The 14,743-nt window shown below is 42.0% G+C and overlaps 1 protein-coding gene across 28 annotated transcripts in view; it reads right to left on the reverse strand.

The window, feature by feature from the left end:
* ABLIM1 (actin binding LIM protein 1) overlaps nucleotides 1-14,743 on the reverse strand; it is a 288,773-nt gene that overhangs the window by 108,798 nt on the left and 165,232 nt on the right. For all 28 annotated transcript variants that reach the window (XM_016146396.2, XM_016146385.2, XM_016146382.2 and 25 more), the window contains one exon: nucleotides 1,511-1,694. In XM_016146396.2, coding sequence (XP_016001882.2) covers nucleotides 1,511-1,617 — 107 coding nt within the window. In that variant the 5' untranslated portion in view covers nucleotides 1,618-1,694. The remainder of the gene's footprint in view (nucleotides 1-1,510; nucleotides 1,695-14,743) is intronic.

Consider the following 14,743-nt stretch of genomic DNA (forward strand, 5'->3'; position numbering starts at 1 on the left):
TTCTGTTGTTGGCATGCATGCGCGTGGTACACAGAGCACTGGATGGAGAGTCAGAACACCTGAGTTCAAATCTCAGCCTTGCAATGTTAACCCGGGAAAGTCTCTTAAACTCTGGGACTCGGAGTCACTTATACATGGGGACACTAACTCCTGACTGATGTCCCAGAATTGCTAAGAGAGCAAAATGAAATTCTACACGAATGCATCTGTCCACTGCGAAGGAGGCCTCCAATTCAGGTAGAATTATGGTCACTCGGCAGCTGTAGCAACAGTGAGCACCTCCTGCTGGCTCGAACGTCCAAGGACAGGGCCATCGCCCGTACATATGTGTTCGTCCACTGCTACCGGCTTTGAAACAATCTCTCAGGGCCAAGGTCAGGAGGGAGGGCTGTTGGAGTTCGTCTGAGCCAGGGCCTCCAACCTGGCTGAGTTACATCACATGCGGGAACCTTCCAGAAACTATTAAATAAGCATGAGAGTTTTGGGGGAGAGAAGGCTAGAAATGGATATTTTTAAAAAGAAACTCCCCCAAAAGAGTCCAGTGATCATCCAGGTTTGGGGAACCGCTCGTATCTAGTCTGCAGCCTCTCATTTTACAGACGAGACAACTGCCTTGGAAAAGTTAATTTATAAGTCAGCACGGGATAGAATTGGACCTCAGGTCTCCTGAATGCCCGAAACAGGAGAGAGAGGTCAAGAGGAAGCTCTGTTTTTGATTAAATATGAGAAAATTTTCATCTTGTTAATGCAAAATTTTAAATTATGATTTTAAAAAATGTATTGATAAATGGGCTAATCATGATAACAATTATAACAATGATTAAAATAATTATATTATGAATATTGCCTCTATATCTTATTATGATTCATCGATCAGTATCGCCTTGTTAGTTAATTACATAAAATTAACTGTACCCTTTTAGAGTTTATGACTCTCTGGCGGAGAAACATGAAATGCTGAAAAATAAAACAAAATGCCTTCTCTGAACTGCAGCTTTTAGAAAGGCAGAGCACCATGGAGCCTAGAACAATCACCACCGTTCCAACAGCCATGGGATTGCCCGATTAGAACCGATCGATCAAGGTGTGGACCCATGTCGGTGAATCTCCTCATTACAGGAAGCAATCCCAATTTAAGTTCTATAATGTGTAGCACTCAAAGCCCAGCAATAAATGCACAGCTTCCCACTCATCGTTCACCTCCACATAAGCTTTATCTTGGGAAGCAGTCATGCCCTTTCCTCCCAATGTTTCATTGCTCAAAATATTCCACATCTAGAGCTGCTTTCAGACTTGGTTTCGGACCACTTAACAGCAGTCATCTTATTTAATGGTGGACATCATAAATTACTTTTTGACTAAGGCTGATAATATGATAGAAAGATAAAGACATCTAAGGACACATAAGAAAAGAATATTTTAAGACTAAGTACAACTCAAGACTAAAGAGGCATATCCCAAGCTTTCACAGCAGAAGCCAGCATTTCCCCGTTGGGAAGCCCTCACTTACTTGCAGATAGTACAAGCAAAGCAGTTGGGGTGGTAGGTCTTGCCCAGGGCAGTCACCACCTCTCCTTCCACGAACTCCCCACATCCGTGGCAGCGTGTCCCATACATCCGCTGGTAGTCCAGGGTGCAAAGATACTCCCCGTTCTTTATGAAGAAGCCACCTTGTGCCAGGTCACAGCCACACACTGTAGAAAGACAAGTTCACATCTGGTTATCATCTGCCAAGCTGCTGGGCAGCAGCTGCCTTCCACTGCATGCTGTTAACTTACTCTGTGATCTCAGTGGTTAGGGGTGAGGGGAGGGGACTGGCACAAAGAGCTATTTATTGTTGGGCTCTGATTTCTCTCTTGCCTCCCTCCCCTTTTGTTTCCCTTCCTTTGGGAGCTATGCAATAACTCATACAAGTAAAATCCACTGGCCAGGTCTCAATGACTTTTGTGGTATGTCTAAGATGCAGAGATAATCAAATAGTCTTTGATGGAAAGATACCCATGGTTCAGGCTGTCTCAAATATGAACAAGGCCGTCACTGGCAGTGCTATTTAGGAAAGGTACCCACTGCTTGCCCAAGTAACTGCTTGGTTTGAGCCAAGATTGTTACTGAACTGAGTAATAAATTCCCATTATACCAAAAGCAGTAGCTAAAATATCCAATGTCTATTTTTTCACACTCTGGAAATACTCTCCCTGTAGCTATGAAAAATTCAGATGTTTAATTTTCTCTTTGTGCAGTAAATAGGATAAGCCAATTATTTATATATTATAGAGAGACAGAGACAAAAATGAACAGAGCAAAAGAGGAAAGAAAAGGGAACTTGTCCAAGATAAAATTATCGTTCAGGACCTCAGTGCATGCAAGAGAGGATGCTTTTGCTGTGTCTATAGTTTGGTGTTTCTTTCTGAACTGTGCAGCTTTGGATGATGGAGACAGTTCAGAGAAGACAGTCCTGGGATGCCAAGGGCTTGGGCCTGTTCTCTGACAAGACCAGAGGAGGGCACAGCGACTTGTCCAAAAATGAAGCCGAACGCAGCCCCTGAGCGTAAGGATTTTCTACTGCTGAAGGACTGGGAAGCAGCAGCTAAAGCTGGAATCTCTCAATCCCCAGCGTTGGGTGCCTCCTAGACAGTCGAGGGTCTTAGGCAAAGAAGCCAGGAGGATTCTTCTTGATTATTCCCACAAGCAGCTGGAATCAGCCCTCAGTGGGGGCTGAGATGAGGCGAGTTCAATTACTAAATTGCTTGGCTAAAGACCTACTAAAACTCTTCCAGAGTTCCTCTGATTAGTTCCCATGACTCATTAATGCACTTAGATGAACCAGTATTGATTACAGTAAGATTCTGACTGAGGCAACTACTCCCCCGCCCTCAGTAAGTGGTCTTGGCTAATCCTACTGAAGATATTCAAGGTGACACAGAACCCATAAACTAGTTTCCACTGTGGATTCGTCAGTCTTTGTTTAGATCCACACTCCAAAGCTATGACCTCCTTCTTTATAATTTACAACCAGGTAACCCAAGATGAGGACCTGAGTCCATCACACCTGAAAATGACCACCCTATAAATACCACTGTGATCACATTACCTGGAAACCAGCTCGTTCACCACCTGCTGCCTCCTCTAACCTGCCAGCATCCCCACTGTTCTCACACCTGCTTCTTCCTTACAAATGGGTCTTGCAGGTTGAGGGAAAGAATGCAAGTATAGACTAATCTCCCTGTGCCTGCAAATTCCTTCAACAGCAACAACCACAATCCTGGGCGTCACAGAACACCTGAGAGACTTGTCTTCAATATTCTCCTATGTACATATCTTATTTTCACCCACATTGACAAAGTGCTTGATGGCTAAGAGTCCTCGTCTTCACTTCTTTAGGTTCTTCTTCGGGAACCTTCAACCACGGTATCTAAGGTAATACTGGAAACACAATTTTTTATTTAAGTTGACTCTAGCCTCAAACTTGGCGAGTTCCCCCAGATTTCAACTCTTCATGACATCAGCGGTTCTGATGACCCAGATGCTCTTCTAATCTTGGGTATTTCTCACAGCCAAGAGAAGTGACAAATTAATGTGTTCGGGCTACTGGTAATTCCCTTTACTCTTTCCTCCATTCACCTAGGGTATGTTTTAAAACGTACAGATCCTTATAAAAAGATCTGGTGGCAACAGGGTCATTTTGCGTTAATACAGATCGTTGACACAGTTTCAAAACTAATTCCAAGTGTTTTATAAATTTCTTGTATTTGCTGCTTCCTTAGGTGAAGGCTTTTTAGTTTACGTGGTTTTGCAAAATTGACATACTTTATTAATAAAGTCCTAGTTTATCTGAACCTAATGTAGCCAGAAAAAACAAAAAAACTTTGTAACTACTGTTGAGAGAAGTCAAATGCCACCGTACTCCGCCCCTTTGCGATTTGATTTGGTCTAGTCCTTAAATTCAAAGCAGTAGCCCAAGCTGGCTTACCAAATTGTACTATTGTTTCTGGTCTTTTATACAACAGGAAAACCAGCATTTGAAGAAAGACTCACAGAGGCAGGGGTCATCAAAGGCACATACGAGTGGTGAGAAGGGAAGTCCATGCTGCTAATGCCTAAGATACTTCGCCTTATTACATTTCCCGAGAATGGACTGGCCTTGACACAATTTCCGACTCTTCCCTCTTCGCTACTCCAGGCTTTCTTCGCCCATTCCTCCTCCTCCTGCTCCTCCAAATACAACTTCTCAGTCTCCTCAGCCAGACCCTCAAACACAGGTGACCCCCACAAACACCATCTCCTTCTCCTACGATATGCAGCCCCCCCGGGAACAGATCTCACCCATTCTCATAGCTTCGACTACGACTTTGTGCAAAGGATCGATGTCTCTATCTGTGATGCCTTTCTCAAGCTTTAGACTCCACTTTTTAGCTGTCCCGTAGGCGCAGACAGCATCTCAAATCTGGCATTTAAAAGAAAATAACCACCCTATCCTTTCAGCTTCTCTGTCACGCCCTCTATAACCTCGGCTAGTCTTCTTCTATCCCCTCTTTTAATAGAATGGTAGCACTGTTCATTCTGTCATTCTTACACCAAAATTTTTGATTGGCCACTAAATCGAAACCATTTTCTCCATTTTCTTCAGAAAACATGGCTTTGATCATTCATTCCCTTCTCTGCCTTCTCGCCATCACTACTCAGATCTCGGCCTGCAGCATCACTGTTCTATAGCAAAACAATTTTATTATAACAGTGTTTGTACTGGCGAGAGAGAGAGAGAGAGAGAGAGAGAGAGAGAGAGAGAGAGAGAGAGACAGAAACCACCCCCAACCCCCAAACATGGAAACAACCTGAATTTCCATCAGTAGAGCAGTAGTTAAATAAATTACAGTTATGGATAGTTAAATAAATAGTTAAATAAATGTACAGTCTACAGAGCTTATATTAAAGAGAGTAGATGAGACCAACATCTACCACCCAGAGGCCTTTCCATGATATATCGTTAATAGAAAAGAACAAATGTCACAGAGTAGAGAATTTTAATAATCCTATTTTTAAAAAGTCTACTTATGTTTTTACGGACAAGGAAATGTGAGTAAACGCAAACATAGGGTTATTAAATTGGTTATCTCAAGAGGACGAAGAATGAATGTTTCTTCACGTGCCTACGTGTCAGCTCACTTTTTAAAAATGTGTAACTGGTAAAATAAGCACGGCATAAAATTTACCGTTTAACCAATCTTAGGCGTACGGCTTGGTGGCCTTATGTGCATTCACTTTGTTATGCTACCAACACCATCATCCATCCACAGAACATAATGGGTATAGAACTGAAACTCTATACCCATTAACCAATAACTCCCCATTGCCTCTTTTCCCCAGCCCCTGGCAAGTACCATTCTGCTGTGTCTCCCTGAATTTGACTACTTGGGTACCTCATATAAGTGGAAGCTCACTTTAATAATAAGATGTTGAGAAAAATTATCCAAAACTTGTAAAGGAGGTAAGGGAGGGAAGCATGTTCTTGCAACGTCACAGTGGGGTATGAACGGCTCACACAAGGATGATCTCGTTACCCAGAGGGGCTGGATCTGGGTTGGATGGGTTCTTTACTACTGACCGAAGGCCTAGAGTTTGAAAGTTAATGGTAACTTAAAGACTCCTGTCCATTAGAGATGCAGGGGATTTCCATCCTGTTTTACTGTCCTGTTGGACTGCTCAGCAGTTTATATCTAACCCTGGCATCTTACCCTGACACGCTTTCCTGAATGCCTTTATAGCTCATTCTTTCAGTTCTCCTCCAAACCGGCTTTAACACCCAGCTGGCTCCTCATTAATGAGTTGCATAAATCTTTGAAACATGTTCGTTCTATAGCTGCATGAGTATTATATATTGAACTTTTGGAAAAAATGCTTTGACAAAGGGGTTACTCTTTTTAATCAAAAATATCTAATGGTGAACATCTAAAGGATTTTTTTTTTGAAGGCTTTGGTCTGTTTTCTATTAATGGCTTAGGAAATAGTTTTAACTGATGGCACAAAGCAAAACTTTCACATCCAAGTGATCACCAAACCTCAATTAGTAAGGTCAAACTTCAGTAGATTTTTAGATTTTAAAAAATATTTAGATTTTTAACTGTGTCTTTGCTTTATCTGAAAATTAACATGCCCAGGGAAAGACATTACTTTTATTAAAAAAAAAAAAAATAGAGCTGCCAGTGAGAGATGAACTGCTTTCTTCTCAATGATAAATGATTTAGAACGTTCCCCACTCAAGGCCTCGCTGAACCCTGCTGCTTTGCGATCACGAAGGCTGCGAACAGCCATATGCCTCGTAGATGTTGGTTTCTTGAATTCCTTCTCTGCAAGCCACCAAGTACTATCAACTGGTTAAGTGGGAATGTGTACATCTAAGCGATTTTATATAAACGTTGTAAAATTAGTAACGGGCACATTTCAAAATCTTGAATCTTACAAAAAAAAAAAAAAAACAAAGTTGCTGCCTGTGTTATAAAAATACCACGGAACAGGAGGGGAACAAAGTCTGGAGGCGTCAAAGAGGGGCGCCAACAGAACAGCATTTTAGTGGCATGAACAGCGCTGCAGTAGCAACTATTTCTTCAACCCTCTGAAAACAGCAGTTAACATTTTATGTTGCAACTGATTCATGTCGGTGACACTCCATCTGCCTGTCGAGTAGTCCATACTGCCAACAGTGCAGGAGAACAGGTGATACTTAAAACTCTGCCCAAAGGTGGGTTTAGGGGTAAAACGCAAAAGATATGTGTGTTTGTGTGTGTGTGTGTGTGTATAATTTATTTATTTTCATTCATATCAGTAGACCGAACATCCCTGATGGGCTCCCACTCTCGTGTGTGTTTTAATCAGATCATACCAGCAAGAGAGGCAGGGAGTGAGGGGGTATTAAGCAAATGTGAGCGATGTTTTCAGTTTAGTTGTGAGCGACATGATGCTTTCGCAGGGCGCCAGGAGCCTGAGGTGGTTCCTTTCTTCTCTTTTCTAGGGCAGGCGCCTGTTTTTCGGCCTGGCACTATACCAAACAGTCAGCCCATCACAGAGAAGTGGAGGCCCGCATGACTGGAACCGCGGTCAGACCAGTTCATTTCTTGTCATAAGGGCCCTGTGCTCCAGAAGTACGGCTCCACCCTGCCTGGGCCAGCACCATCCGTGCCCCCTCGTGGGCCACCAAGCCCTGAGCTGGCGGTGGGGACAGGCGCAGGGCGTGGGACTCCGAAACACTCCCTGGCACCTTAGCACCGTGACTATCAAACACTTCCCGTCCTCTTGCTCCATCCTCTACTCCAACTAAACTTTAAAGAACTACATTTCATCTGAAATGTTATTCTATTTATTTTCTCAAACGCTTTCTTCATAGGAAATACAAAGGTAGACTTTGACAGAGTGTCTTCCCAAACCACCAGAAACTCCATCAGGGTGTGGCTCTTACTGAATCGGTTTTCGCTCTGAAGCCCAGAACAGTGTGTTTGAAAGTATCATGCTCTGAAGCTCAAAAGTACCACCCGCAGTAGCCCAGAGCTCAAAATAGATGAACAGAGACTCATAAAAAATTATGTGAGGAGGCAGCTTCCCACCAGAAATAACTATTTGCTAATGTATCATCCTAGGAACAAATACGAACCCTAGAAGACCATATTGAAATAGTTTTTCACATTAACTTCTAAATGCCCATCAAAATCAATGATCATTTCTGGGAAAGAAGATACTAAGAAGTCCAACCAGATGGCAAATACGCGCTCCCAAAGCAATGGTTGCATTTAATTCAGAGCTCAAATTTACAAGAATAAGAGAACTGGTTGGAAGGGAATCATTTTGGAATTTCTTTTATTAATTAAGTCTTCGACCATGCAGTAAGTTTGTTTTTAACACTAGCAAAACTTGCTGTGCAAATAATATTAATTATAACCAGCTCAAATAACAGAAACATCATCCAGAATAAGATCTCTCACACAATATACCTTTGTTTGTGTGTCTTCTAAGATTTGGCCCATAACACGAAACAAGTATTGAAGTCTCCCATGCTAGCACGGATTACTTTAATAATCAGCAAAATCAGGCATAAGGGCTGAAAATGTGAACAAGGGAGAAAAGGGAGGCTGGCCACGCCTCAGAGGACCTTGCGCACCTCAGGTAAGCCTACCTCAAACCAGGCCACACGTCTGACTTTTGGGCCCGCAGGCAGATTTTACTAAATCTATACTCCCCATTGTACTGTGTTCATTTTTCTTACGACTGCCTCAGTTTTACCTATCATTTTTTGGTCTATCTTTTAAATCATTAAAATGAATGATTTTCTCTTCAAAAAACTAAGAATTGATCTATCGTATGATCCAGCAATCCCTCCACTGGATATTTATCCCAAAGACTTGAAAATCCATATCCAAAAAGATATTTGGATACCAATGTTCATAGCAGCATTATTCAGTGGCCAGGACATGGAAGCAACCAAAGTGTCCTGTGATAGATGATTGGCTAAAGAAGCTGTGGTACATATATACAATGGAATATTACTCAGCCGTAAGAAGAGATGAAATATTGTCATTTGCGACAACATGAATGGACCTCGAGATGATCGTGCTAAGTGAAATAAGCCAGACAGAAAAAGTTGAAAATCACATGACATCACGTATGTGGGAGGGATATAAACCTAAAAGCAACAAACAAGCAGGACAAACAGACATAGACTCATGGACGTGGGCAATAGACTAGTGGTGACCAGAGGATAGGGAGGGGAGGACAGATAAAAGGGGTCAAATATGTGGTGACAGAAAGAAATCTAACTATGGGAGGTGAACGCGCAGTGTAAATATATATATGCCTTACTGTTACAGTGTACAGCTGAAACTTACTGGATTTCGTTAACCAATGTCACCATAAAAATAAATAAATTAAAAAGCAATAAATATATAATAAAAATAAATAAAATAAAATGAATGTTTCTCGAAGACAACAAAAAAACCTCCACTCCCTCCACTCCCTTTCCCCTTTTGAGTCCCCAGAAAGAGCTGCGTCATGGATCTTTGCCTGTTCTGAACTTCCGGGCACCGAGGAGACAGCGACCGTGACGTTGCACGTGTGTCCATACGCCGACCCCGAAGACAACGGACGGAGGGGCAGACGCGTTGCTATTTTTGCCAGAAACCACAGAAAGCAGTGAGCATGGGGTCTAGTAACCCTCAGATTTGGCTCTTTCCCTCCAGCTTCTCCCCTGAGCACTCCCGAGCAAGACATCGCTTTGACCAAGTGGCTCTCTTTCTCTGTTCTGCCAAACGCTTTGCCTTTCCGGTTGAGGCCCCGCATCTTCCAAATGTTCATGCCGTCGTTCCTGAAGACCAGCACTTTGCTCCAGTCCTTCCCATCCCCGTGTCGGACGGACACCCCCCGCACCTCCTGCTGACTCCGTCCCTACCCGGCCTCCCTGGCTTCACTCAGATTTGACCTCCTGGCGAAGCTGACGGCTTCCTCCAAGTCCTCCCAGCTCCAGTTCCTCAGGGCTCAGAATAATTATTGACATTTACTCATGCATAATATATTGTCTTGTACCTGATACCCCCACTGTGACTTTCTCCTTATCTCAATGCAAGTTTACTGAAGGCAGAGACCACTTCTTACACTGTATCGTTCATCATACTTAGAGAGATGGCATATACTTGTCCCTTCCCGGTGATTCCATGTTGCTTTAAACCAGGCTGGTCTTGACAGTGTGGGCAGAGCCAAGTTCCTATGGCACAGCATAAGGAACGGCCCTTCAGGCATGACTTTGAGCCAGCAATCCGGTCTCTGCTTCTTAAAGTACCTGATTTTACAAGATAGTGGTAACTCCACCCCCTCCTAACTTCTCCAGACTTTTAAGACTGAACTTCCTTAGCCACTGAAACTAACCAAAACTTGGCAACTCAAGAGATGACTTCCATTCCCAGGTGCGGTGCATAGGGTCAGACAATGCTCTCTACTTTCTGTTTAGCAATCCCAAGGAGGCCCTGGGGACAGATAATAAGACTGTGACTGGTTGCGTGCTTTAACGATTTAAGGCGCATGACAAGAAACTGGAATGGGATATCTGGGCAGCAACAGGAGTAATGAAAGGGCTGGGAGAGAACACTAAAGCAAAACAAGCAGATGGAATTGGGATTAGACCAAAGTAAAAGCGGTCAAGGTCATAATGGTCTGCAAGTGCACAGTGGGTACTTTAAGAAAATCAATAATCAGCTCTTTTCCATCTACGGAGAATAAAATGGGGAAAAGTTTGTTTTACATGTACCAAGGATAGAGGTTAGAAAAGCTTATGGCTATAATCATAGAGGTGATTACAAATGGGAACAGGCTTCTGAAAGAGGCTGTACCATATTCATGGTTAGGAAATATTTATGAGAGAATAAATGACCTTTCTATCCCGGACAGCGAGCGTCCTTATCCTTTTGGATCTGGACAACATGTTACTGTTGCTTTCCTGACCTATTTATTTAGGTCAAGTCACAGGGGTTATATTGCAATGAAAAGAATACCAAATTCATCATTTTACCACTTTCCAAAGTTCCATTTTGGAATTGAGATATAAACAAAGAGTTAGTTCTTTTAGCATATCAATTAGATAATACAATTTTACTTAAAAAAACAAACATCTGAACACAGAAAACCCTTAAGCTTATATTCAACCCTCCAATTTTCACCCATTTTACTCCATAAAAATCCTTGCACTTTACAAATGCACATATTCTACATGGAATGATCTTGACCTGGTAAACATCTTACAAACACTAAGATGGTAAAAATGGACAGTGATCTCGGAGACGGGATGTTTTCCCTAAGCTCCTTCACAGAACCCAACCTTTAAAGACTAATTCTTGAAAAATAGATTGTAATTCATTGACATTAGTAGAAGTTGTAACCTGAATATTTTTAGTAGTTTTAGATAAACACTTTAAAAATAATTTTGATGCTTATGGCTCTCTGATGACTTGAACATCACAGAGGCCAAGAGATCTTCAAAAGCTATCAAAAGGTAGCATTTTCCACATCTTCTTTCTAACACATAGTTAAGACTTCCATCGCTAAGTGACAACGGTCTCTATTAAAATGTAATCCTATGTGAGGATTTCTGCCAATCCAATGCTACCTTGAGGGAACAGTTAATGTGACCTGATTTTTAAAATTTTCCACAGATACTCAATGTCCAGAATTCTTTTTAAAACTATTAGGTTATAAATAACATAAAACATTAATCCCACTTTTGGAAAGGAAAATAGTTACTATAATTAATGGTTAAAGGACCATCTTTCAAATGACAACGGGAACATCATGATCCCATTCATTTCTGATAGAAAATTGTTTGCCCAAATAAAGGCCACTGTCAACGCTAGCCACACCCTTGTCTTTACTACCTACTGTCTTGAACAAGGCGGCACCTACCCCCGACCACGACTAGCAGGCTTCTCTGTTTCAGTCCTGGAAAAGTTACATTTTCTAGAGCATCCATGCGTCACCCTCTCTTGTCACTGTCCCCAGATGTAGGTGATCACCACAGCCTCTGACCACTCACCTCCACCTGTCCTGCTACCAGCGATGGCTCTACTAGCGAGCATACTGCTTACCACCAGATCACAGGTTTCGGGGTTAGGTACCGTATCATATATACCTCTGACCCTCGATAGCCTGGCACAGTGAATGGACAGATGTTAGATGCTCCATAAACATTTCAGCTTTGGCCTTCATCTGAAGGCCATCAAGTGTCAAAATTCCTAGGTCGGTTTATGCAAAAATTAAGTTCCTTAAAAAAAAAAAAAAGAATGTAAATCTACTTTTTGGAATAATTAAGTCCATATAGTTGACTTATTACTAAGAGAAATTAAGTGATTATTGTGTTTTCATCCTTTATCTGTCAGCTTAAACGTCTCTTCCTGGAGAGGTGCTGGGAGTGGGGGAGGGGTTGTCTTTTGGGACCACCTGCCCCTCCTCCCACCACAAACATGCCAAACTCCTCCTGGGGCGAGTTCACATTGTTCATGAAGCTCTTTCTATTTACCCTTTACTGCACCAATTGCAGTTGTAAATCATACCTGCACAATTTTGTGAACATCTGATTTGAATCCTGTCTTAGTCCAGTCAGGCTGCTGTAACTAAATACCATAATACCATAGATTGGGGGTAGTTTATAAACAATGGAAATTTATTTCACATAGTTCTGGCGACTGGGGAATCCAGGATCAGGGTGCTGGCAGATTCAGTGTCTGATGAGGACTCTCTTCTTAGTTCATACACGACCATCTTCTTGCTGGGTTCTCATGCGGCCAACTAAGGGAGCTCTTTGGGGCCTCTTTTATAAGAGCACTAACCCCATCGTGAGGGCTCCACCCACATGACCTAATCACCTCTCAAAGGCCCCACTTACCAATACCACCACACTGGGACCTGGGTTTCAACATGTGAATTTGGAGGGAGTACCCAAAAATTCAGTCTATGGTTCATCTCTATAAATGCAGAGATTATGTTTAACTTGTATATATAAGCTGATGACATATAATTTATTTTTGTATACTTTGATACTCAAAAATATTTGTTGAATAAACTGTTACTGTTTACACTCAGAATTTATAGTATATGCTACAGATTAGCCAGTTTCATCACTAACAGTCACTTGATTTCAGTTTTCAGCTTTGAACTTGTGGGTGTGGATAAATCGTATCATAGAGAGTTCTATACCCTTGTTTCTTTTGTCCCATTTAAAATTCGTAGGACACATCTGGACACCACGACTCTGTCCATCTCCATATTACCAGTCGGGTATGTTTATATTTTATTTCTACTCTTTAGCTAAGCGTTTCATACCTACGTTCTACAATCAATGAAGCTGTGCTACAAACAAGCGCAATTCCTGGGAATTTCAAAGGCCACAAGGGCCATGACCAGAGAATCCTTATGCAGGTGGTTCTGAGCAGGCTACTGAAATACTCTTTCTTTTATTCTTTTCATAGACCTGTACTTTTCCCCTCTTTCATCACCTGCCATCAATTTAAGACCCATAGCCAACAAAGCAGTGGTCCTCAAATTTGGTGGGCCTAATACTTAGAGACCTGGTTGGAAATGCCAGACCTGAACCACCGAGATGCAGATCAGTGGGCCTGGGGTGACACCAGGGATCTGAATCATTAGCCAGCACCCAGGTTATGCTGGGCTAGGTGCTTCTCAGACTGTGCTTTATAAACTCTGCCCTAAGGAGTTTTATCACCCTCCTCCAGGTAGCTTTCAAACCACATACACAGTATCTCCTGATATATCATACCTACGCAGGTTCCCCATACTTATCATCTATGTAAGATGAATAAAGAGAAACTCAAAGTTTCAGAAGCTCCCAGACGTAGCAGAAAGGCTGTCACTAGTTCCTGGGGACATGATAAATACTCTTTTCCTGGAGAGAGAGTAGGACTCACCCGGTGGCCCTACACGGGCTTCCCCAGCAGATGATGGGGCACTCGGGGAACCTACAGGGAAAGGCTGAGGAAAAGTTCATTTGTATCACAGAATACCTGAAGGTACCTCACAAATGACACTTCCATCACAGAGAAAGGTGACCCAAGTCCTTCTGTATGGCTTTAACGTGGACCGAAAGTTTTTATGGTGTTTATTACATTTGTATCTCGGTTGATTTTATTAAGGGAGCCTACTTTTGACCTCTGGCTCTCACTCAAATGATAACACCTCTCCAGACACTATCGAAATCCCCTCTCAGATTAAATAAAAGAAAAAAATGACCAAGGCACAGTCGATTCTTACAGGAAACTTTTCAAATCACAACCAAGACCTCACTAATTAAATCGAATTAGTGGCAAATCTCACAACAATGAAAAAGCTTTGACTCCATTTACACAAGTGCAGTTTTTCTACTTTTCAGCAGATGTCATGGTTCTGACACGGTACATCAAGTCCCAAGATCACACTGAAAATAGCCTCATCACTTTAGATGCAAATCCGAACACACCATCAGGATTGTGTTTCCCAAACTTCCCCACATTCACTCATATACCACCTCGCTATTTTTTTCTGCCATAGTTTCGACCTATTTATTTTATTTTATTAATGTTTTTTTAATTAGCTCAGTTTTATGAAGTGCAATTATTTTTAAAGGCAAATATACTTCTGGGTCACTTCCCCTATACATAAAGGATCTGCAGACACAAACACTAAATACTAAATAGTGTAATTAAATTTGAGCTTTGCTATCACTGCCTGATCAAGGCCCTAGGCCTGAAAGCTGTTCTCTCTTTGTTATAAAGACCTGCTTCATGACATCAGAAGATTTTTTTTAAAAGGATTGAAACGAGAACTTTTTTTTTTTTTTTTTTATTACTCTGTGAGAAATGCTATGTCTGAGAACCATAAAAGTCAATTTTGTCCTTCCCACACATAGAAAGGCATTGATTGAAATCAAGTCTTAGTCATCTGGATTTAATAGTTTGGAAATTACGATCTATAACTCGTCTATCGCTCGGTGATAAACATTTCATTCATTCGTTCAACAAATATTATTGATTGCCTGCTGTGAGCTGGCCTTTGTCTAAGGACTGCTGACACAAACTACGGGCCTCTGGTGTCCACATCCAGCGAAGGCGGAAGGCAGCAAACAGGCAGACCACACACGATTGAGATCGTATGTACCTATTTATACGTACACACACAGAGAGAGGCACATACGCCTCTGTCCATATCGCAGGGTGTCAAGGATGAC

Source organism: Rousettus aegyptiacus, unplaced genomic scaffold, assembly GCF_014176215.1.
Source record: "Rousettus aegyptiacus isolate mRouAeg1 unplaced genomic scaffold, mRouAeg1.p scaffold_m13_p_6, whole genome shotgun sequence".
Lineage (NCBI taxonomy): Eukaryota > Metazoa > Chordata > Mammalia > Chiroptera > Pteropodidae > Rousettus > Rousettus aegyptiacus.